The sequence below is a fragment of the Oncorhynchus tshawytscha genome, linkage group LG30, assembly GCF_018296145.1.
Source record: "Oncorhynchus tshawytscha isolate Ot180627B linkage group LG30, Otsh_v2.0, whole genome shotgun sequence".
Taxonomy (NCBI): domain Eukaryota; kingdom Metazoa; phylum Chordata; class Actinopteri; order Salmoniformes; family Salmonidae; genus Oncorhynchus; species Oncorhynchus tshawytscha.
The window spans coordinates 3,821,673-3,846,323 of NC_056458.1; the positions used below are offsets into that span (position 1 = coordinate 3,821,673).

Consider the following 24,651-nt stretch of genomic DNA (forward strand, 5'->3'; position numbering starts at 1 on the left):
ATGCTCCAGATACTCAACTCGTCTAAAGAAGGACAGTTTTATTGCTTCTTTAATCAGAACAACAGTTTTTAGCTCTGCTAACATAATTGCAAAAGGATTTTCTAATGATCAATTAGCCTTTTAAAATAATAAACTTGGATTAGCCAACACAATGTGTCATTGGAACACAGGAGCGATGGTTGCTGATAATGGGCCTCTGTACGTCTATGTAGATATTCCATTTTAAAAAATCTGCCGTTTCCAGCTACAATAGTTATTTACAACATTAACAATGTCTTCGCTGTATTTCTGATCAATTTGATGTTATTTTATTGAACAAAAAATGTGCTTTTGAACAGTAGTGTATATAGTTAGTTAGATAGTTTTGTGGGAGCCCTCTGCCCAGACAAACTCAGAATGGTTGGGGGCTGTGCACCCGTGGCCCCGCAGGGGTCCTCCCTGACCCAGCCATTGACCCCTAGCCCACCCTCAGGTCACTCCGCAGGACACTGTCTGTTGGCACTGGCATGCTGTCAGTCGACACTGGCCGGCTGACTGTCGACATTGGCTGGCTGTTGTTTGACAATAGCCATAGGGGGATCTCAGCCCCTGTTGAAAGAGGGTGCCAGCACAAAATCTAATATTTGGAAAGGCCAAGGACTGCAATAGCAGGAGTGGGAATGGGAGAATCCAATGCCCATTTTATTCAGACCATCCCATCACCCGCCCACCACTCATTCTGGTTAGTGCTGTGGCAATATTGAGGGAAAGCTGCTGAACGCTTTATGTGTGTGTGGGTGTGTGTTGTGCATATGCATGTATTTGAACTGTTCTTGTTGTATTACAAGGGATGAAACAAATAAAGTATAACATTGCAGGTAGAGAAAATCACTCTAATCCCATAGGTCCTGTGGAGGGAAGTGGGAGGGAGATAGATAGTTACATCCCACTGGACTTCTCTCTCTTGTCCTAGATGTATTGCATATGAATGATCTTCTTAAAATGCACCTTCACCTATAAATGCCATCCAGAATAGTTGTCATGTTAATTTTTTTTAAATGTTGAATATGTTTTTTATTAATATTATTTTTAAATAAATAAACCGTTAATTCACTGTTGTAGTTTCTTTTCATAAAAAATACAAAAAGGAAAGAAATGAGCTTTTCTTTGGAGAACTGCCTGGAATAAGCTATGTCTGCTTAAACAACAAGGCCTTGTATGGTATTCACATCCGCAAAGGTACAAAGTAACTATTGAACTTTGTTGTATCTATTTAGTACACATTGATTTACTGTTCTAGCTGCCTGATTTGTCAGTGACAAAATTAAGATTACACAATTGGTAATTATGCATTTGCAAATTTTATTTAAAAGTGTTTATGTGGAGAAAGTGTCAACACTGTCAGTACCGCACTGTTTGCGGTGTAGAAGACTGGTTTTAAATGTTGGTGTGCTTGTGTTATGTTATTTTCCATATGAAAAGTCTTTAAAATAATATAAAAAACTAATACAATTTTTCTGACAGTCTGACAAACATACATAAAGCATACAATAGCTGGCACAAAGATTTAGATTTCATCAGAATGAGTGAAATCTAAATAAAATGCCATTAATATGATGATACTTATAGTTAATCAAATATTAGACAAATTCAATAAAATAGGAATTATTTTCAGAGGCAATATAGTAGCACATACACTCTGTTAAAAACATTTGGCAAAAAAAGGGAAATGATCCTTTACAAATTTTCATATTGTCTTTATAAAGTTGTCTTTATAAAGTTCCCTTTATAGATCCAGAGACAGACAGGTAGTATAAACTCTCATTTAGCTAGTCTGGCTAAAATTCTATAATATAAATACAGCGCTTAGGGGCTCTATTCAATCTGTGTCGCTGAAGCGTTAGAAATGTAAAAGTAATTTCAGACTGAGCCGACATACGCAGCGTTTACCATGAACGTAGTCTCCGCTAAATGCAGGAACATTGCCTTTACATTTCAATCACCCTGTAATGCTGAACTTCTGCGATACGGATTGAATAGAGCTTAAACTGACTATTATATTAAACAGAGTGAGTAAAAACACATCCCTTTAAGTATCGTATGTAAAACCTTTCTTCCTTTATGATCTTTACTGGTCTGAGACCCAGGGCTACCTCTGGAAAGCTACAGGTAACTGTCAAAATAAAGGAGACGCCAACATAAAGAGTCTTAATAGGGCGTTGAGTCACCACGAGCCGCCAGAACAGCTTTAATGCACCTTGGCATATATTCTACAAGTGTCTGGAACTCTATTGGAGGGATGCAACACCATTCTTCCGCGAGAAATTCCATCACTTGGTGTTTTGTTGATGGTGGTGGAAAACGCTGTCTCAGGCGCCGCTCCAGAATCTCCCATAAGTGTTCAATTGGGTTGAGATCTGGTGACTGAGATATATATATACATTTACATTTTAGTCATTGAGCAGACGCTCTTATCCAGAGCGACTTACACACACACACACACACACACACACCCTCTAAACCCCTTATGCTTCTTTATTCCCCCCTTTTCTCCCCAATTTCATGGTATCCAATTGGTAGTTACAGTCTCTGCAACTCCCGTACGGACTCGGGAGTGGCGAAAGTCGAGAGCTGTGCATCCTCCAAAACACGACCCCGCCAAGTCGCACTGCATGCGCCCAGCCCACCACAGGAGTTGCTAGAGAGCGAAGGGACAAGGACATCCCGGCCAGCCCAACCCTCCCCTAACCCAGACAACGCTGAACCATGACGCTGGGTCATCCGGTCGCAGCCGGCTGCGACACAGCCTGGAATCGAACCAGGATCTGTAGTGACACAGCTAGTGCCTTAGACTGCTGTGCCCCTCGGGAGGCAGTGCTCCTTTGAGAGCCCTCTTTCAAAGTCACTGAAATCTCCTATTCTAGCCAACATAGCCAAAATAATCGGCAACCAGGCATTTTTATACTGTACATGACCCTAAGCATGATGTGACATTAATTGCTTAATTATCCCTAATTTTCTCAAGTGTTTCCTTTAATTTATGCAGTTACCTGTATATTGAATAACTTCGCATCCTATCCATGTGAGTTACAGAGATCTATATGTCTGAAAGGTACAGGGGTGGCAGGTAGGCCTAGTGGTTGGAGCGTTGGACTAGTAACCGAAAGGCTGCAAGATCGAATCCCCGAGCTGACAAAGTAAAAATCTGTCGTTCTTCCCCTGAACAAGGCAGTTAACCCACTGTTCCTAGGCCGTCATTGAAAAAATAATTTGTTCTTATTAACTGACTTGCACAGTTAAATAAAGGCCAAATAAACAAGGACTCAAAGAACAGCAGTAGTGGAGTGCAGCGCTGCAGACAGAAATCTGGGAGCAGCAAGCCCGTGGTCTCTCTCTCTCCTGGGTCATGTTCATTAGGCAGCAAACGGAAGAAGAAGGACTGAAACATAGAGGAACTACTAGGACTTGTCCAAAAATAAACTAACATTTTTGTTTTCTGTTGCAAATGGTTTAAAAATGTTTTTCCATTACATGCCCTAACAAACACAACCCTGTCGGAAGGTCTGTCACCCGGAGAGCTCAGTCCCTCAGGTCATGAACTGTGTGTATCCCTCCGCCCCGGTTACTATGACGTCCATCCAGATCCTCATGGCCTCTGGAGATGGGGCCACCATAAAGTAGAGCCGGTCGTGAGTCTTCACACAGAAGGTCAGCGACGGGTTGGGGCTCTGGAGAGAGAGAATGGGAGAGGGAGAGGGGAAGGAAAATAAAATAAAGTATTATCAAGGTGAAAAATACTTTGTGGAAAAGAGTATATTGTGAGCACTCACAGTCACTCTGTAAAAATAAATTGCACCATCAATTCAACTTTATTTGACAGTGTGTTAATTATCATAAAATTACTAAGAATATAATTGGTAACTTGTCTTTGAATATTAATACATTTTGTTGACAAATAAGTTAATTACTGCAGCTCTCACTTTGTCGAGAGCTCCTACACACACTCTTCTGTGATTTGAAAATTCACATATATCTCCAGTAAATAACATCTAGTAAGAGCATTCTTTGCAAAAATTCTACATTCTTGTTAATGACCTTTAAAGTATTTATAATCAATTTCAAACCAAATATTAATATTGCAATAAAACAAAACAAAATCTGTACATTAACTAGTAAAAAAGTGATCATACATTCAAAATAAATTCAGAACTATCTCAGAAAGATGACTAAAGAATGTAATGACAATGTATTGAGTATTGAGCTGTAGCGGATAGAGTGAAGGGTTCTGTACCTTAGTGGCACTGCGCAGGTGATCGTAGTACACTTCCTCTATAGCCTGAAAGTAGATCAGTCCTTTCAGCTTGGACTCATGCTTATCTGAGAGAATAAGAGAAAAAAACAGTGTTTTAAGTTGTCTCAGAGGAGAGAAGGGAGAATCACAGTATTTCATAGTCTTATACTGATGCAATAGCAGGCCTTTCGGTTTCAGTATGAACTCAGACAAAATAACACTGAATTTAATTGTGTCAAGCTTTCTTGCTGCTTCAAGGAAAAAACAAACATAAGAAATCGTGAAATGAAGATATTGTAGCCGGCTACTTTGTGAATCTACCCTATTTTTCATTGTACTGTATTGAATTGAATTGGAATTCAACAAGAATTTCTAAATGTTCTGTTTTTGATTTTCGTACATACTCAATGGTCAAGTGCAGTCCAAAATATAAATTGCAAATGAATTAATAAATATACTTAAAATAAGTCTTAGGATGGATGTGGAACTGTCTAAAAATGCCCTTAATTAAGATAACTGAGTTTAATAGAGCCAAACTGATATTGGAGTTAATAATTAATTCTCCCTCCTGTGTGGCAAAATAAGGATTTTTATATACAGTACCAGTCAAAAGTTTACACACATTTACTCTTTATTTTGACTATTTTCTACATTGTAGAATAATAGTGAAGACATCAAAACTATGAAATAACATATATCGAATCATCTAGTAACCAAAAAAGTGTTAACCTCTTGACTATTTTTATGTTTGGAAAAATAACGTTCCCAAAGTAAACGGCCTATTTCTCAGGACCAGATGCTAGAATATGCATAGAATTGACAGATTAGGATAGAAAACACTCTAAAGTTTCCAAAACTGTCAAAATATTGTCTGTGAGTATAACAGAACTGATATTGCAGGCAGGAAGTGGCTTCTATTTTGAAAACTCCATGTTCCACAGCCTCCCATTGCTCCATTTAAAGGGATATCAACCAGATTCCTTTTCTCATCGCTTCCTCAAGGTGTCAACAGTCTTCAGACATAGTTTCAGGCTTTTATTTTGAAAAATGAGCCAGAAAGATAACATCGCGTCAGGTGGTCACATGAGTTTTGCTCGCGCAACAGAGTTCGGACAGCCATTTCCTTTCCCTCTCCTACAGAACAAGACCGTTGCGGTTGATATATTATCGATTATATATTTTAAAAACAACCTGAGGATTGATTATAAAAAACGTTTGACATGTTTCTGTGGACATTACGGATATCATTTGGAATTTTCATCTGCTTGGTCGTGACCGCTCTTTCCTGTGGATTTCTGAACGTAACGCAACAAACAAACGGAGGTATTTTGGATGTAAAAATAATCTTTATGGAACTAAATGAACATTTGTTGTGTAACTGGGAGTCTCGTGAGTGAAAACATCCGAAGATCATCAAAGGTAAACGATTAATTTGGTTGCTTTTCTGATTTTCTTAACCAAGCTACCTGATGCTAAGTGTACTTAATGTTTTGTCATGCGATCGATAAACTTACACAAACGCTTGGATTGCTTTCGCTGTAAAGCATAATTTCAAAATCTGAGACGACAGGTGGATTAACAAAAGGCTAAGCTGTGTTTTGCAATATTGCACTTGTGATTTCATGAATATCAATATTTTTAGTAATATTATTTGACTAATATTATTTGACAGCGGTTGCTGATGACAATTGTCCTGCTTAAGGGATGGGTAGCGTCAAGAAGTTAAACAAATCAAAATATAATTGAATATAATCAAAGTAGCCACCCTTTGCCTTGATGACCGCTTTGTACACTCTTGGCATTCTCTCAACCAGCTTCACCTGGAATACTTTTCCAATATTCTTGAAGGGGTTCCCACATATGCTGAGCACTTGTTGGCTGCGTTTCCTTCACTCTGCGGTCCAACTCATCCCAAACCATCTCAATTGGGTTGAGGCCGGGTGATTGTGGAGGCCAGGTCATTTGATGCAGCACTCCATCACTCTCCTTCTTGGTCAAATAGCCCCTACACAACCTGGAGGTGTGTGGGGTCATTGTCCTGTTGAAAAACAAATGATAGTCCCACTAAGTGCAAACAAGATGGGATGGCGTATAGCTGCAAAATGCTGTGGTAGCCATGCTGGTTAAGTGTGCCTTGAATTCTAAATAAATCACTGACAGTGTCACCAGCAAAGCAACCCACACCATCACACCTCCTCCTCCATGCTTCCCGGTTGGAATCACACATGCGGAGATAATCCATTCACCTACTCTGCCTCTCACAAAGACACAGAGGTTGGAACCAAAAATCTCAAATTTGGACTCAAATGAAACCAAAGGACAGATTTCCACTGGTCTAATATCCATTGCTCGTGTTTCTTGGTCCAAGCAAGTCTCCTCTTCTTATTGGTGCCCTTGAGTAGTTGCTACTTTGCAGCAAGTCGACCATGAAGGCCTGATTCACACAGTCTCCTCTGAACAGTTGATGTTGAGATGTGTCTGAACTCTGTGAAGCATTTATTTGGGCTGCAATTTCTGAGGCTGGTAACTCTAATGAACTTATGCTCTGCATCAGAGGTAACTGGGCCTTCCATTCCTGTGGCAGTCCTCATGAGAGACAGTTTCTTCATAGTGCTTGATGGTTTTTGCGACCGCACTTGAAGAAACTTTCAAAGTTCTTGAAAATTTCAGGATTAACTGACCTTCATGTCTTAAAGTAATGATGGACTGTTTGCTTATTTGAGCTGTTCTTGCCACAATGTGGACTTGGTCTATTACCAAAAAGGGCTATCTTCTGTGAACCACCCCTACCTTGTCACAACACATCTGATTGGCTCAAATGCATTAAGAAGTAAAGAAATTCCACAAATTAACTTTTAACAAGGCACACCTCATGTAGCGGGTTGAGATAATTCTAAAAGTGTGCAAAGCTGTCCTCAATGCAAAGGGTGGCTACTTTGAAGAATCTCAAATATAAACTGTATATATTTGTTTAAAACTTTTTTGGTTAATACATGATTCCATGTGTGTTATTTCATAATTTTGATGCCTTCACTATTATTCTACAATGTAGAAAATAGTAAAAATAAAGAAAAACCCTTGAATTAGTAGATGTGTCCAAACTTTTGACTGGGACTGTATATATATATATATATATATATATTTATTTATCCATATTCAGCCAGCAAGGCGCTTTAGTGTACATGGAAAACAAAGAAAGCAGACCAATAGCTGACAACAATTAAAAAGCAAATCCTTTGAAACCCATCCCACTTTCTCTTTCACCATCTTGCCTTTTTTGATTAGCCAAATCTGCTTCGTAATGAGATAAATGTTTTTGAAGATGTTGTGAGTTTGGTTCTGTTAGTCACGACCAAGCCAGCCAGGAGCTAGCCTAGCCTCTTTGCCTCCCTTAGAAACACATAGCACCAGAAAGTATTGCAGCTTATTTCATCACCATCATCATCGTCAGGAGTGAGGGGGTGAAAAGGCTAGGCGGAAGTGATCCGAGAGAGGGAGAAAGAGAGAGAGGAGTGGAGATTCGGAGAATAGGGCAGAAGTGGGCAAACCACACCATAGGGAATAGGGTGCCATATCTTATCTTCGGGGCTACATAACAGAAATCTGTCATTAACCCACTAATAGAGTGGTTAGGCCATTGCCTCTTTCCTATGTGGTTCATAGAAATAAATGTTGTGATTACTAATTAAGGAATGGCTTCCTTCCTCACCAGCATAGTAGGAGAAGTTCCTCTTGAGGCGGTCGAAGACAAACCAGCGTTTCTTCCACGACTTGATCTTGCCACCCATCTTGACCAGGTGTCCCTTGCACATCTTCTCTGAGAGGATGACGTAGGGACAGGTGTCTACGTTGTGACCCGATGACTCCACGTGCGAACGCAAGTCAAACTCCTCCTTCCTGATGGGTAGGTAGCGTGTCATGGGGCGGGCCTGGGAAGAGGACAGACAGCGAGGTGAAGAACATTACTTTATTATCATAGAGACACTTACATGTGTCTGTTTCCTTAATCCAAACCCCCCCAGACACACTAACACACACCCCACAAAGAGGCTTCACCATAAAATTAGAATGACTAGTATGGATATCCCATTCAAATAAATGGTTTGTGATGGGTGGACCGACGGCCATGTTGAGTGTGCCCATGAGTATTCTATTTCAACTGTAGTGGTCTGAGGCTCGGCTATGTCCCTTTTAGTAATTCTATTTTTATGTCTATCACCGTGTGAATGAAAGTTCCATCCATATACTGCACAAGCTGAGGCAGCAGTGTAGTGGGGAGACTTAATATGTATGATAATATAAGTATTACTTAACTAGGCACACCAGGTGCACCTTCATCTTCCCAGAGGATGTTTGTTTAGTTTCATTGTTCATTGCAGAAAATATAGACAATTAAACCCAATCAACTAAAAGCACTCGTGATATATATCATACTTTAGCGTGAACCCTCTCTCTCTCTCTCTCTCTCTCCCTTCTCTCCCTTTGTCTTTCTCTCGCTCTTCTTCCTTCAAACTCTCCATTCCCCTCCCTCTCTTTTTGTTTTCTCTCTTCACTCACTGTTTGATCTTCCCACCCTCACTCCCCATTTCTTGTCTTTCCTTCTCTCCACCCCCCTCTTTCTCCATCCTCCCTCCCCTCCATCCTGTCCTCCTCTCCTGCTGCGTTGTTACACTAACCTGAGAGAAGTGCTTCTCTCTCATCTTCACCTCCTCCTCCACCAGTCTCTGCCTGTGGGTCGTCTCGTCCTGCAACCTCCTCTCGGCCTCCTCGCGCCTCCTCCGCTCCTCCTCCAACATCTGCCTCCGCGCCTGCACCTCCCTCTCCTGGGGACGGGCGGGAGGAAAAGAGAGGAGAACAGATGGAGAGAAGAATGGAGGAAGGGAGAGTGGAGTAATAGAGATGAGAGAGACAGGAAGTATAGACATGTTAGTAGAGTGCAGGACGTAAACAATAACAAGGTGAATGGTAGGGTCAGGGGAAATAAGGGTTAATGATTGAGGGTGAGACACATAGAAAAGAATAAGGGTGTTGAGACAACTAAAATTCAGTTGCCCTGTAGTAGAAGGAATCTACATTTGCCATAATTATCTGTAGGTTATATGCTCCATTGGTGTTGGTGGGAGACATGTTGTTTGTACACACTCTGCTCTCCACCAGCCTGGCTTTCTCCTGCTGAGCCTCCTTCAACATCTTCTCCATCTCCTCGATCCTCAGGGCCTCGAGCCCACTGCCACTACATGGAGAAAGAGAGATGTTATGTTACTACTACACAGGGAGTGGGGGGGTGAATCTCAAATTAGATGTTTACTACAGTACTGCACTGGGAATGAGAAGTAAATAAAAACATGACTCCAAATCCAACATTCTACAAACAACAAAGCTCCAAAGCAGAACCAGTTACCAGAGTAGCACTCCTCTGTGGATAACATTCAAGAAGCTTTTGTACAACACTATGGAACTGCTATTATATCTGCCTCAGTTATATATGAAACAGTTTCTACTGTAGTATCTTCCCCAGGGGAACTCCATAAACAACTCAAACAGGTGAGGTTCTCCTTGCCTACTGCTTGATTGGGTTGGCATAGCAACAAGCTAGAGTGAAACTTGTTGTCAAGGGAACAGACGTGTAACAAAACATGTTGTCAGGGGAACAAAAGTGAACACAGTGACCCCTCATCGTCAGGGACACAGAGAGGGCAGATTTGAGTGTTCCCATGGAAACAGACTGAGTTGCCGTGGTATCCCCGTCTCTCCCCTTCTCGTCTCTCACCTTTCTGGAGAACAGGCAGAGTTGTTGCCGGTGGAGACGGAGGTCTCGACGCTGTCAGAGCTCTCCAGGCTGAGGGTGTCGTACTGCGGGTCCCCTGAGGGGGGTGTCTGGTGGTGCAGGATGGAGTGGTGGACCATGGGAGAAGGGCCTGTGGGAGGAGGTGAAAACAGGACAGTGAAATGGTTATCTAATGTCTGCAGCGCAAGCACCACCCAGTGGAACTGAGATGTCATAGCAGGCCATTGTTTAGACCTGACAGAGGCCAGGATATTTGTAAAAATGTCAACAGTGAAGAGGCTACTCTAGGATGCTGGACTTCAAGGCAGAGTTCCTCTGTCCAGTGTTTGTGTTATTTTGCCCATCTTAATATTTTCTTTTTATTGGCCAGTCTCTTTGCAACTCTGCCTAGAAGGCCAGCATCCTGGAGTCGCCTCTTCACTGTTGACGTTGAGACTGTTGTTTTGCGGGAACTATTTAATGAAGCTGCCAGTTGAGGACTTGTGAGGTGTCTGTTTCTCAAACTAGACACTATAATGTACTTGTCCTCTTGCACAGTGGTGCACTGGGGCCTCCCACTCCTCTTTCTATTCTGATTAGAGAGAGTTTGCGCTGTTCTGTGAAGGGAGTAGTAAACAGCATTGTAGATCTTCAGTTTCTTGGCAATTTCTCGCATGGAATAGCCTTCATTTCTCAGAACAAGAATAAACTGATGAGTTTCAGAAGAACGTTATTTATTTCTGGCCATTTTGAGCCTGTAATCAAACCCACAAATGCTGATGCTCCAGATACTCAACTAGTCTAAAGAAGGACAGTTTTATTGCTTCTTTAATCAGAACAACAGTTTGCAGCTCTGCAGCTCAGCTTTTCTAATGATCAATTACCCTTTTAAAATAATCAACTTGGAGTAGCTAACACAACATGCCATTGTAACACAGGAATGATGGATGCTGATAATGGGCCTCTGTACGCCTATGTAGATATTCCATAACAAATCAGCCGTTTCCAGCTACAGTAGTTATTTACAACATTAACAATGTCTACACTGTATTTCTGATCAATTTGATGTTATTTTAATGGACTAAAATTTGCTCTTCTTTCAAAAACAAGGACATTTCTAAGTGAACACAAACTTTTGAACGGTAGTGTATATAAAATAATAAAAAATTAAATAATATATAATAGTAAAAACATTACATTTCACAACACATTAAGTGTGTGCCCTCAGACCACTACTCGATTACCACAAATCTACAACACAAAATCCAAGTGGACATGTTTGTATAATGCATATGTTATCGTGTGTGCATGCGTGTGTCTGTGACTGTCTCTTCACAGTCCCGTTATTCCATAAGGTATATTTTTACAAGGTTTTTTTTCAATCTTATTCTAATGCTTACATCAATCACCTGATGTGGAATAGAGTTCCATGTAGTCTTGGCTCTATGTAGTACTGTGCACCTCCCATAGTCTGTTCTGGACTTGGGGACTGTGAATAGACCTTTGGTGGCATGTCTTGTGGGGTATGCATGGGTGTCTGAGCTGTGTGCTAGTGGTTTAAACAGACAGCTTGGTGCATTCAACATGTCAATATTTCTCACAGATACAAGTAGTGATGAAGTCAATCTCTCCTCTACTTTGAGCCAGGAGAGATTGACAATTGTAATTTTCCTAAATCCCTCTTTGTGGCACCTGACCACATGACTGGACAGTAGTCCAGGTGCGACAAAACTACGGTGTGTAGGACCTGCCTTGTTGATAGCATTGTTAAGAAGGCAGAGCAGTCCTTTATTATGGACAAACTTCTCCACGTCTTAGCTACAGTTGCATCAATATGTTTTGACCATGACAATGTACAATCCAGGGTTACACTCAACTTGCAAAATTTCCACATTATTAATTACAAGTTTTAGTTGAGGTTTAGGGTGAATTCTTTGTTATAGGCTCGAATACAAAAAAAACATACATTTTTTCTAGAGCATAGGGTCCACGAGGAAGAAAATACCCACTACCTGTTGGACTGTCTACAACTGGGGAAGGTTCAGAGTTAGGTGGGAGGGACTCTGTAAAACCACAATTTAAGTGAAGAACAACGGCACCCTTTTAAGTGCAGCATTCTACTATATGAGGCATTTTATCTGGTTTTGCATTTATTTTACTTAAACTTTATTTCAACAGGGAGTCATATTGAGACCCAGGTCTCTTACAAATTAATCCTTCTGTATACATGCAATTCATCAAACAATTTCCCAACAGTTTCCCCCTACAGTTGATCTTTTCTCCAACAACATCATAGTTTTGCTTCTAGTCTCAGAGGTACGGTAACGTCCATGGTCTTTTGACTATGAGGGAATTATACTGTAGAAGTGGGAGAAGCAGTGATGTGTACTAGTAAACTCAACAAAAAAAGAAACGTCCTCTCACTGTCAACTGCGTTTATTTTCAGCAAACGTAACGTGTAGATATTTGTATGAACATAACAAGATTCAAAAACTGAGACATAAACTGAATAAGTTCCACAGACATGTGACTAACAGAAATTGAATAATGTGTCCCTGTACAAAGGGAGGTCACAATCAAAAGTAACAGTCAGTATCTGGTGTGGCCACCAGCTGCATTAAGTACTGCAGTGCATCTCCTCCTCATGGACTACACCAGATTTGCCACTTCTTGCTGTGAGATGTTACCCCACTTTTCCACCAAGGCACCTGCAAGTTCTAGGACATTTCTGGGGGGAATGGCCCTAGCCCTCAACCTCCGATCTAACAGGTCCCAGACGTGCTCCATGGGATTGAGATCCGGGCTCTTCGCTGGCCATGGCTGAACACTGACATTCCTGTCTTGCGGGAAATCACGCACAGAACGAGCAGTATGGTTGGTGGCATTGTCATGCTGGAGGGTCATGTCAGGATGAGCTTGCAGGAAGGGTACCACATGAGGGAGAAGGATGTATTCCCTGTAACGCACAACGTTGAGATTGCCTGCAATGACAACAAGCTCAGTCCGATGATGCTGTGACACACCGCCCCAGACCATGACGGACCCTCCACCTCCAAATCGATCCCGCTCCAGAGTACAGGCCTCGGTGTAACGCTCATTCCTTTAACGATAAACGGGATTCCAACCATCACCCCTGGTGAGACAAAACCGTGACTCGTCAGTGAAGAGCACTTTTTGCCAGTCCTGTCTGGTCCAGCAACGGTGGGTTTGTGCCCATAGGCAACATTGCTGCCGGTGATGTCTGGTGAGGACCTGCCTTACAACAGGCCTACAGCCCTCAGTCCAGCCTCTCTCAACCTATTGCGGACAGTCTGAGCACTGATGGAGGGATTGTGCGTTCCTGATGTAACCCGGCAGTTGTTGTTGCGATCCTGTACCTGTCCCGCAGATGTGATGTTCAGACGTACCGATCTTGCGCAGGTATTGTTACACGTGGTCTGCCACTGCGAGGACGATCAGCTGTCCGTCCTTTCTCCCTGTAGCACTGTCTTAGGCATCTCACAGTACGGACATTGCAATTTATTAGCCTGGCCACATCTGCAGTCCTCATGTCTCCTTGCAGCATGCCTAAGGTACGTTCACGCAAATGAGCAGGAACCCTGGGCATCTTTCTTTTGGTGTTTTTCAGAGTCAGTAGAAAGGCCTCTTTAGTGTCCTAAGTTTTCACAACTGTGACCTTAATTGCCTACTGTCTGTAAGCTGTTAGTGTCTTAACGACCGGTGCATGTTCATTAATTGTTTATGGTTAATTGAACAAGCATGGGAAACAGTGTTTAAACCCTTTGCAATAAAGATCTTTGAAGTTATTTAGATTTTATGAATTATCTTTGAAAGACAGGTCCTGAAAAAGGGATGTTAATTTTTTTGCTGAGTTTAGAGGGAACCAGACAGGGGAAAGGGAGGGGCTCTGTTACCTTTGCTCTGCAGTGACAGCTGTCTCCTGGTGTCCATCACCATGTCTGGAGGGCCTGATGCCGACAGCTCCCTGGACACCAGCTGGAGACCCTGGGAGGGGACAAAGAGAGTTGGGAGTTATGAAGTATACATGTAGAATATAATAGAGAATATCAGAATATAATATGGAATAGAATATAATAAAAGAGATGGGAAGAGCATAGAGTAGAATAAAATAGTTCCTACCACCATGATCTATGGGTAGAGGATGTATAAGAGAGTCCCTTACCTTGATGGGTGTGCTTCGGCCCAGTGTAACCCCATTGGACTGTGGAGGGCTGGCAGTACCATTGACACTACTAGAGCGTGATGCTGTCTGACCAACATCACCATCTGGTTTTGACCGGTACACCTGAAGACAAGACCAGAGGAGTCAAACAAGTCAGTCAGATAGGTGACCAGAAGAGGTCTCCATGACACAACCGGAGACCAAGATGACTGATGTCAACAATCACCAACACTGGCCAGCAACCCAACCCTGATCAAAATGCCAGACATAATATCAGGAAATGAAATAAAGAATAGAACAAATAGCGTAGTAGATTAAAGCAAAGAGAGGCGAGAGGTTTACCTGGCTAGGTCTGCGTGAGGAGTGAGACTTAGCAGGGAGAGGGGGAGGGCATGACTGGTGGTGGGGCTCCCCTGCTGACATTATGTCCTGGTACCAGCGCTCTAAGTTAAGGGCCGGGTTGTGAGGTCTAATCCACTCAGGCTGGCTCTGAGGGGGGTGGTGGTGCAAAGAGTCCAGGCAGAGGAGAGGAAAGAAGGAGAGCAATAGAGACAGGATGAGAAGCATAAAAGAGGTAGGAGGCAGGAGAAATAAGAAGTAATAGAACGGAAATTCCTTGATATGAGTAATATAAAGCTGATGGCGAATACTTTCTTTTACTCAGACAGTAATAGAAACCATTCATAACATAGTGAATAAAGTAAAGTAATTTCAGAACATTCTATGCGCAGAAAGGTTGGTCCATTCACCAAAAACTAAATTCTAACCACACTATATGAAAAAGGAGAAAGCTCAGTTTATCTATACCAAATCCCAAGATAACTTCATCCACAATACATTTTATTCCATATCTCCATAAACCATATAAACGTGGTCTACGTGTGACAGTCTGAAAGGTAAGAGGGGTTTAAAGCCAGGAGGGAGGCACACACCTCAACTGAGATAGTGGGGGAGGTGTCACATGGAGTTGTGTGGCAGGAGAAGGCAGCGTCAGCGAGCGCAAGCTGGAATGACTGGATAGAAAGTGCGGGGGAGGGGCCAAGTTTCTGCATCCCCAACATCTGGCTTAACTGGCTAACTGTGACGTATTCCTTTACAAAGATAATCAACACACAAATGTGCACAGACACAAACAAGGCAAAGGTTGTAGATATTGGGAGAGAGCAGAGAGAGGTAGGAATGTTAACCAAGGGTATATGTCCAAGAAAGCCAACAGAAACAGAGGGAATAATAGAAAGTAGGTGGTATCTTCTACCTCGCCGGGCAGAGCTGCTGCAGCAACAGTGAGAGAGAGGCAGTGAGGAGCAGGGGAGGTAGAGTAGGTCGGGAGAGGACCACCGCTCCCATACATCTTATAGACATCAGCGAGCCTGAGGTACTCCTGCATCAACACCAGCACCCACAACACAAGCACACACAAGTTGAAATAAGGGATATATTGTATACCTAAAGACAAAATACCCTTACATTCCCATACATTTAAAAACATTTTAGTTATTTAGCAGACACTCATACCCAGAGCTACTAACAGCAGCATGGACGAACAGTCTTCTCTAGGACTGAGTTTGGTGTGTTTGTTTGAATGGTGTTTTTAAAAATTTTTTACCTCTCACTAGGGAATGCATACATGTTTGTACTTTTTCGTACATACACCACCCCCCCCACCCCTCCCCCCCACACACACACACTTTTCTATTGCTATCCTTGTGGGGACCAAATAATTGATTCCCCCCTATTTCCCTAACCCATAACCCTGAATCTAACCTTAACCTTTAACCTAACCATAACCCAAACTCTAACCCCTAACCCTAACCTTAATTCTAACCCTAACCCTAATTGTAACCTTAACCCCTAAGCCTAAAATTGCATTTTTCCTTGTGGGACTGGCAAAATGTCCACCCCGAATGAATATCCCTTGTTTTACTATCCTTGTGAGGACTTCTGGTACCCACAAGGATAGTTAAACAAACACACACACACACACAGAGAGAGAGATTCAGAGATTCCCACACACATGCAAGAGTTCCTAAAATTAATTTTGTATTTGATCATTATCACACAAAAAATAACTCACCTCAAACTACAGTACAGGTACCCATCACAAAGGGTAAAGGTAAGCCAGCCAAGCCACAAAATACAGACACTTGGTCCAAACACACTGGATCCAAAGTCACAAATTGAGACAACCCCAACACAAACGATACAAATGTAGATGCAGAAACATTCAGGCACAGGCCACCTTGTCATAAGATACACCTACAGACTAATACAAACAAGGGATTATTTTTCAAGCTTCTCAAAAACACATATTGGGGTGGCAGGTAGCCTAGTGGTTAGAGCGTTGGACTAGTAACCGAAAGGTTGCAGGATCAAATCCCCAAGCTGACAAGGTAAAAATCTGTCGTCCTGCTCCTAAACAAGGCAGTTAACCCACTGTTCCTAGGTCGTCATTGAAAATAAGAATTTGTTCTTAATTGACTTGCCTTGTTAATAAAGGTGAAATATTCCTCTCATGTCCATTTCTATTAGTGGACACAACATAAATGCAGAGCAAGCCAGGTAGGATACATCCCCAAAGGAAGGGGGATTGTGGGTAGTGTAGTCAGGCTGCATTATGGGTAGTTTAGTCAGTCCACATGCGTCAGTGTGTTTACCTCCTGTGGCCTGGTGGGACAGAGGTCAGGGGAGGGGGTGTATGAGGAGGAAGAAGAGAATGAGGCAGGAGGAGGGCAGGGAGGATGTGGAGGAGGGACAACCTCCCCGTGTACCAGGTCAGGTTCGCTGATATGCAGCACTGGTACTTCCTGTTTTCAGTAAAAGTTTTCAGTCAAACGTGTACTCAAAAGTCTATGGTTTAACCTGTTACCCTACTATTGTAAATACAATGTAAACAACACATACTAACCCTAATGACTATCCTCTATTCATTACAGCAACACAGCAGTAGAAAAGCCTTCACCTATATAATTTAGACTAGAGTCCAGCTGGCCTCTCTCAGTAAGAGAGTGATGTCAGCAATTTACACTAACAAGTATCCTCAGCATCACTGAGGTACTGCGGCCTCACTTGTTAGTTGTCAGGCTTATGGGTTGTTTTTTATAGATCCCATGACTCTCTAGGAAACAGTGACAGTTGCTGCTGAGTGGACTATTTATTTATGTGTTTATTTATTTGCACACAAGAAAATGTAAATCAATATAAAGAGAGCTTTAAAGGCAAACAAAAAGAGCATGTGCCGAAGAGGTAAAAAAAAACTGAGGCTTGTAAGGCACCTCCCTCTTTCAAATGATTCTAAAACAAAAACAAACAAAAAAGTATCTAGATTTTTGAGCCTAAGAAATGAATAATTAAATCATTTAAATACTATCTGGACAAATCAAGATGAATTCAATTGATTGTGTTCCTCCTTCTCACCTCTTTCATGGTGCTGCAGGACTTAGGGAAGCTCCGTCCTCCTGTCAGAGTGTGGTATCTCTTCTCCAGAGTAGACAGCCTCTCCTTCTCTTTATGAAGCAGCTGTAGGGCCAGGGTCCTGTCTTTAGCCATCCTCTCACAGTCCTGAGCTGCCTGCACCCCTAACTGGTTGGCCTGCACCTCCAGAGCAGCCATCTTCTCCTAAAGAACAAGGTGCACTTCGCTTTACATTCCATCTTACAATGCAAGCTCAAAGGATTTTTTAATTCCATACTTTTTCCATGATGGTATGACTATTATCGCTCTCACACCATTGTCCCAACCTGAACCCTACTGAACTAGTTTTGATATTTTATTTTCTCAGTGTCCTTTTCAGTACGGTATTAGCAACTGTGGTGGATGCTTAAAAACCTCTTAAGAATCGTACCCTTTTTAAAAACAAATGGCCTAAAATGACACCCAAATCTAACTGCCTGTAGCTCAGGACCTGAAGCAAAGGATATGCATATTCTTGGTACCATTTGAAAGGAAACACTTTGAAGTTTGTGGAAATGTGAAATTAATGTAGCAGAATATAACACATTAGATCTAGTAAAAGAAAATACCAACAAAAAAACATGCGTTTTCTATATATTTTTTGTTCCATCATCTTTGAAATGCAAGCGAAATGCCATAATATAATATTGCTGTTTAGCCGCAATTTAGATGTTGGCCAATAGATGGCCAACATCTAAATTGTGTGCAGTTTCAGATTGATCCAGTGAAGCATTGCAATACTGGACAATGTCTGCCCAATGTGCCGAATTGGTCAATTGATACATTTTCAAGTACATAACTATAGAGAACATACAACAATGATATGGTATGCTATGGTAATAAACTATTTAAGTTTACACACTCCCAGGAATGTCATATATGATGGATCATTAGCTTAAACACTAACTTTCACACATCTAGATGGCCAGGCGGGGTGGGTGTGGAGCCAGAGAAAGCAGGGGTTCAAACTGTGGAACCCAGTTCCTACATTTTAATATAAAAATGGATTTTATTTTTAAAAAACATGCTACATTTTATCTCTGGGACCTTCAGGATGACAAATCAGAGCAAGATTACTGAATATAAGTACATTATTTACCTTCAGAGGTGAATGTATCATGCCAGTTGCCATGATAAAAGTTTGTTGTTGTTGTGCACTCTCTTCAAACAATAGTATGGTATTTTTTTCACTGTAATAGCTACTGAAATTGGACAGTGCCGTTAGATTAACAGGAATTTAAGCGTTCTGCCCATATAAGACATGTCTGTGTCCTGGAAAGTTTGTTGTTACTTACAATGTCATGCTAATCACATTAGCGCAACTATCCCAGTATAGGGACACCAATCCCGTAGAGGCTAACAACTAACCAGGCCAGCGTAATACAGTTCAGCTCAGCTCAGTAGTGAAAAGGGTTCATCATGACCAACATGGTGTAGACTACTGTGTAGCAGTGTGTCCTGTTCTACCTTTCTCTTGGCCACGCTGCGGTGGTACTCGGCCCTTTCCAGGAGCAGCTGTCTGCTGAGCGTCTCCTTCTCTTCCTCCAGACCGCTCTCTCTCTCCAGCTGACGGAACTCCAAGTCCTCAAACTGCTTGGTCCCCACCTCAAGCGCATCTGCCTCCTACAGGTAGACAGATGGATCAACAGACAGATCAAATCAAATGTTATTTGTCACATACACATATTTAGCAGATGTTATTGCGGGTGTAGCGAAATGCTTGTGTTCCTAGCTCCAACAGCGCAGTATCTAACAAAAAGAGCTGCGATGTCTGTCGGTGCCATCTTGCATCTTGCCAGAGACACAGACAGACGGACAGACAAGAGGCAAGACAGACACACAGACAGGTCACACCAATTCAAAATGGGGAGGTCTTATTCACCGACAAACAGGAGTAATAACAGCATGAAAACATGTTCTCGGATTTAAAAAAAATCCTATAGCATGCAGCTAGTTATTTCATTAGTAAAGTACATTTTTATATGGTATTGCAACATACATAGCAGAAAGGGCACAGTATACTTATAGGCTACTTCACAATCATTTTTTAAATACAACAAGCACATGCAAAGCGATACAACTTCCAAAGTCCTGAATGAAGTCCAGTGTCCAAATGTCCTTTCATTCACAGCTTTGATATGCTTGCTCTTTTCCAAGGCAATACATTTAAGCAGTTGCTGGGTACTTTCTGGGTCCCTTTGATATTTTAAGTAGCAATTGAGCAGCAATTTGCATTTAAAAGCCTGTTATGTTCAATGAAGTGCCATTTAATATAGACCACATGTAAAATTATATAAACTTGTTCCAAGATTCAACATTTTGGCATGTCCCTCTGTGTACCCTCTGTGACTTCTAGGAAATTGATTGATTTAATGAATTGATTTAATGTTTCAATATGGAGAAATATTCATTTTAAAAAATCGAAAGAAAGATTAAACATCTAATAGTAAAATCATAGTGCTTTTGGTTCTGCTCTTTTTGGCCATTTTCTGGTGTTTTTTGGTGGAAAACTGAATGGGTCAACGCAAAAACTAGTTTTTTATTAAGTTGAACACATGCCCTTTCTGACAGAATGTTAAAATTATGTGAATTAAAATGCCTTCTTTTCATGACGTTACACTACCCAAAATGGACTCATTTCGTGGAAAGGCCCAGCTCTATTTGTTGAGGATGGGTAAGGGGTTCTGACAGTATGACTGTATGATGTGTTATGATTGTATCTGCTGTACTTCAGGTGTTTCTGTCTGATTGTAGCCCATGGTTTGTTATAACTCTGGAGTCTGTTCTGTTTTGGGGCAGCTAGTTCTAGTATTCAAGTTCTAGTGTTCTACAGTTTTCTAGTTGTAGTATTCTAATTCTAGTGGTCAAGTTCTAGTGTTAAATTTCTAGTGTTAAAGTTCTAGGGCTCTATTTTAACAAACCTATCGCAATGGTAAATCTTAGCGCTGGAGGTAGTGTTATAGGTTCAGGGGGCTGTCAGAAATATTTTAGATATCTTCAGAACCGGAATTATGGGAGTAGTAGCTGGCAGTGGTGCGAAAGGGCTGGGTTTTTTATGAATAAACAAGTTGTGGGTGAGTTGAGGCTTGGCCCCTCAACGGCCAATCAAAACGTGCTCCATGGCTAAATAAGTAGCTGCTTCAAGTTGTGTATTTATTGTATTTTATGTATTGCTTTGTCATCAACTCCAATTAAAATGTTAGTCCCATTATAGCCTAGTTTGTTAAATAGCCTGCCCATATTTGCAAAATATGTTGAACATGTTTTCAGTCCACATTGTTCTAATTGCATTGCTTCAATATGGAAATACATTGTTAAACATAGATTATAACATTTGCACTGATATAGTGGCTAGGTCTACTGTACATTGCAGTCTGACATGCCAAACATACTCAATAAGCAAGATTAGATTCACTAGGCTATTGATAAAGCCTAAAAAGACAACGTATAATTAAAATAAAATAAAATACCTTGTTTTAAATAGGCTATGTCTAAATATAGTTACAGGCACCATAACTGCTCCCCATGGGTGTATAATACAGACAAGGCAACTGGATAAAGAGAAAGGCAAATATAGTGTTTTATAGCCATCATGGAACCATCTTACAGATCATATTTGCTCTTCTCCAGAAATAGCAGATGAAATTGCATTGTATTTCAGCCATAAACCCATAGACAGTGAATCGTTCAAATAAGTTTGGTTGTTAAAACCTCTTAGAGCGGAGATCCCGCAAGCGGGATAAAGTTCGACAACATCCGGTGAAATCAGAGCGCGCCAAATTCAAAATACAAAATCGTAATATTAAACATTCATGACAATAAAAGTGTCATACATGATTCTTTAGCTTAGAATCTTGGTAATCGAACTACGTTGTCAGATTTCAAAAAGGCTTCACGGCGAAAGCATAGCATTCGATTGACTGAGGACAGCGCCCCACAACAACATCCTTTTCACACCAGCACAGGCGACACAAAATCACAAAATAGCGATAAAATAAATCACTTACTTTGACTTACTTACTTTTTCCTCTGTTTGCAATCCCAAGGGTCCCAGCTACGCAATGAATGGTCGTTTTGTTCGATAAAGTCCTTCTTTATATCCCAAAAACGCTGTTTAGTTGGCACCATTGAATTCAATAATCCAGTCCTTCAACATGCATACAAAAGATTCCAAAAAGATACCAGCAATTTTTGTCCAAAGAGTCAAACAATGTTTTTTATTATTCCTCAGGTTGTCTAATATCTAAATTAACGCTAATATTTCAGACGGAGATTACTATGTTCAATGGCAAAGGAAAAGAACAAAGAGTGCGCCCACTTTCACGCGCGCAAAAGACTACATTTGCCCTGGCGCTCAACTTGGAACGACTACAAACACTTCTTCATTTAAAAAAAAACAAGCCTAAAACCTTGTATAAAGACTGTTGACATCTAGTGGAAGCCATAGTAACTGCAATCTGGGAGGTGGAAATTAGAATCTTTCAATAGCATTGCATTGGAGGTCATTGTGAGCTCCAAAACAAACAATTCCGGAACAATTTTCCTCTGGTTTTCGCCTGCGATATCAGTATTGTTATACTCACTGACATTATTGTAACAGTTTTAAAAACTTCAGAGTGTTTGCTATCCAATTCTACCAATTATATGCATATCCTAGCTTCTGGGCTTGAGTAACAGGCAGTTTACTTTGGGCACGTCAGACAGGCGGAAATTCAGGAAACTAGCCTTACTCGCAGAGAGGTTAATGAAATTAAACAAAAAAACAATCCATCTGTTTGTAAAACCAACAACAATATTTCTAAATAGGATAGGGTCAGAAGCATGGTATCATAAATTGCTTCTCTTGTTACATGGCACTGTGTGCACACGAAGGCCTAATGTCTTTATGCATTCATTCGCACAAAATACTAGGCTCCTGTCAGTTGTATCCTTACCGATATGCAAGGCAGATTGTCACAGAAAACTGTCGTTGATATAACATTATAGGATGACTGAATAGGGGCGTGTCTTTGGTAATCAGACGAGGGGCACTCTTTGAAAACACTCATTTGGCGTGTGCTAACATTTGTCCTATTTTACACATGTACAAGTGTGCATGTAAAGTATACGCATGTGTATGTTGGAAATGTTGTTTGTGTATCCAACATTCCCTGAGATACTCTCGGAGAATGGGGTCACGGCAAGAGTCTGCCATTATCAACGGCTGTCCTGGAACAATAAGGGTTAAGTGACTTACTCACGGGCACAGCGACAAATTTTCTACAATGTCTGCTCTGGGATTCAAACTAGTGACTTTTCTGTTGCTGCCCCAATGCTCTATCCGCTAGGCTACCTGCTGCCCTAAATAGGGATGGATAGCCTACTTGAACAAGCAAATGCAGGTATGTGAATTGTGAATAATGAGGGCAAAAACTTTTCAAGGCACTCTAAGCACAGTCTTGGCCAAAAGTTTTGAGAATGACACAAATATTAATTTTCACAAAGTCTGCTGCCTCAGTTTGTATGATGGCAATTTGCATATACTCCAGAATGTTATGAAGAGTGATCAGATGAATTGCAATTAATTGCAAAGTCCCTCTTTGTCATGCAAATGAACTGAATCCACAAAAACATTTCCACATTTCTACATTTCAGCCTTGCCATAAAAGGACTAGCTGACATCATGTCAGTGATTCGCTCGTTAACACAGGTGTGAGTGTTGTCATGACGTTGGCCTGGGGGTAGGTTTATGACAGTCATAAATACCTCTTCACCCCTTTTTCCCCTCTCTACCCTACTGATGTTACATTTGCAAAACCCTTGGTTAACATAGAGATTCAGAAGGTGGGGGGAAATGAACTATATTCTGGTAATCCGACCAATTGAACATATGCGGTGGTAATTAATGAATATGGTGTCAGTTCGGTGGTCATCGGAGACATTCTCATCAATGATAAGATGACAAACTCTACAGTGGAAAGTCTACACATCAGAGTTATCGGATTCACATGGAATTGTTGCTCAATTTAAATGTTTGAATATGAAATTATTCGTGATGGGATGAATTGTGATTTTAGCTTCTAAAATGTGAGATTTGGGTTTTCATAAGGTAGGGCTCTGCTCAATCAGTGGCCCGCCCCTGTGAAGGGACATGGGCTATAAAACTTTTCAAACACGCCCTCCTCTCCCTTCCTATATAAAGCCTTGACGACAAAATAACCTGCTGTTCCGAGGATGTGAGGACGACGGTCCGATGTCAGAATGGTTCAGATAATAACTACAGAACGAAGCCAACATCAGCGTGAGCCTTGGTTGCAAATGGTATGAACTTTGAACTCTTATTCACTACAGAAGGGATACCTCCTAGCCGTTGAGTTAGCAACAGCAGATGCAAATGAGGGTTAGGAAGGAACAGACAGAGTCTACCACACAACGAAGTTACTATAACGTATCCAATTGACCAGCAGAGACATTCTTCAAAGGACAAAGGACTCGGTTGGGCAACACAGCCTTCCATCTACCACCAACCTACCGAAGCGCAGCTCAGAGTAAATATTTATTGCATTTTCCTTTTCCAAATGGGCGGTAATTTAGAATGCATAAGATACTGTATTTACGATAGCACAGCTTCTCCCTGTGTCCCTCAGTCTTCCCACTCTTTCACTCAAACCCAGCACCTTTTCTTTTGTGTAACAAGCTGTCATATCTGTTCTGCCCGCTAGGGACGTTTTCCTTTATGACGTCATTTGTAATCAAGTTATGATTTAATTATATGTATGTGTGATTAGTTATGTATTTAGTACATAAATAATTCAACCCTATTTTGTATTACTGATTCAACTTGTTAGCCAGGGTTCGTGCAGATAACCAAGAATTTACAACTTTCAGATGAGACTGAATTAAGATGACGATTAATATTGATTGCTATTGATGTAAAATATTACTAGGTCTTTAAGAGTTTATTCGGAAGATAACAGCTCTATAAATGTTCTTTCGTGGTGC

The 24,651-nt window shown here is 41.2% G+C and overlaps 1 protein-coding gene across 11 annotated transcripts in view; it reads right to left on the reverse strand.

The window, feature by feature from the left end:
• Positions 1-2,637: 2,637 nt before the first annotated feature.
• Positions 2,638-24,651, reverse strand: part of phldb1a (pleckstrin homology-like domain, family B, member 1a) — a 73,681-nt gene continuing 51,667 nt past the window's right edge. For 4 of the 11 annotated variants that reach the window (XM_042308991.1, XM_042308993.1, XM_042308990.1 and 1 more), the window contains 14 exons: positions 19,138-19,293; positions 17,635-17,835; positions 16,875-17,024; positions 15,476-15,601; positions 15,153-15,311; positions 14,563-14,709; positions 14,221-14,343; positions 13,952-14,042; positions 10,041-10,188; positions 9,344-9,503; positions 8,947-9,093; positions 7,980-8,199; positions 4,271-4,356; positions 2,638-3,707 (listed from right to left, as the gene is read on the reverse strand). In XM_042308991.1, the coding sequence (XP_042164925.1) occupies positions 3,567-3,707; positions 4,271-4,356; positions 7,980-8,199; positions 8,947-9,093; positions 9,344-9,503; positions 10,041-10,188; positions 13,952-14,042; positions 14,221-14,343; positions 14,563-14,709; positions 15,153-15,311; positions 15,476-15,601; positions 16,875-17,024; positions 17,635-17,835; positions 19,138-19,293 (2,055 nt within the window). In that variant the 3' untranslated portion in view covers positions 2,638-3,566. The remainder of the gene's footprint in view (positions 3,708-4,270; positions 4,357-7,979; positions 8,200-8,946; positions 9,094-9,343; positions 9,504-10,040; positions 10,189-13,951; positions 14,043-14,220; positions 14,344-14,562; positions 14,710-15,152; positions 15,312-15,475; positions 15,602-16,874; positions 17,025-17,634; positions 17,836-19,137; positions 19,294-24,651) is intronic. The other 7 variants (XM_042308998.1, XM_042308997.1, XM_042308992.1 and 4 more) reach the window with 6 other exon arrangements.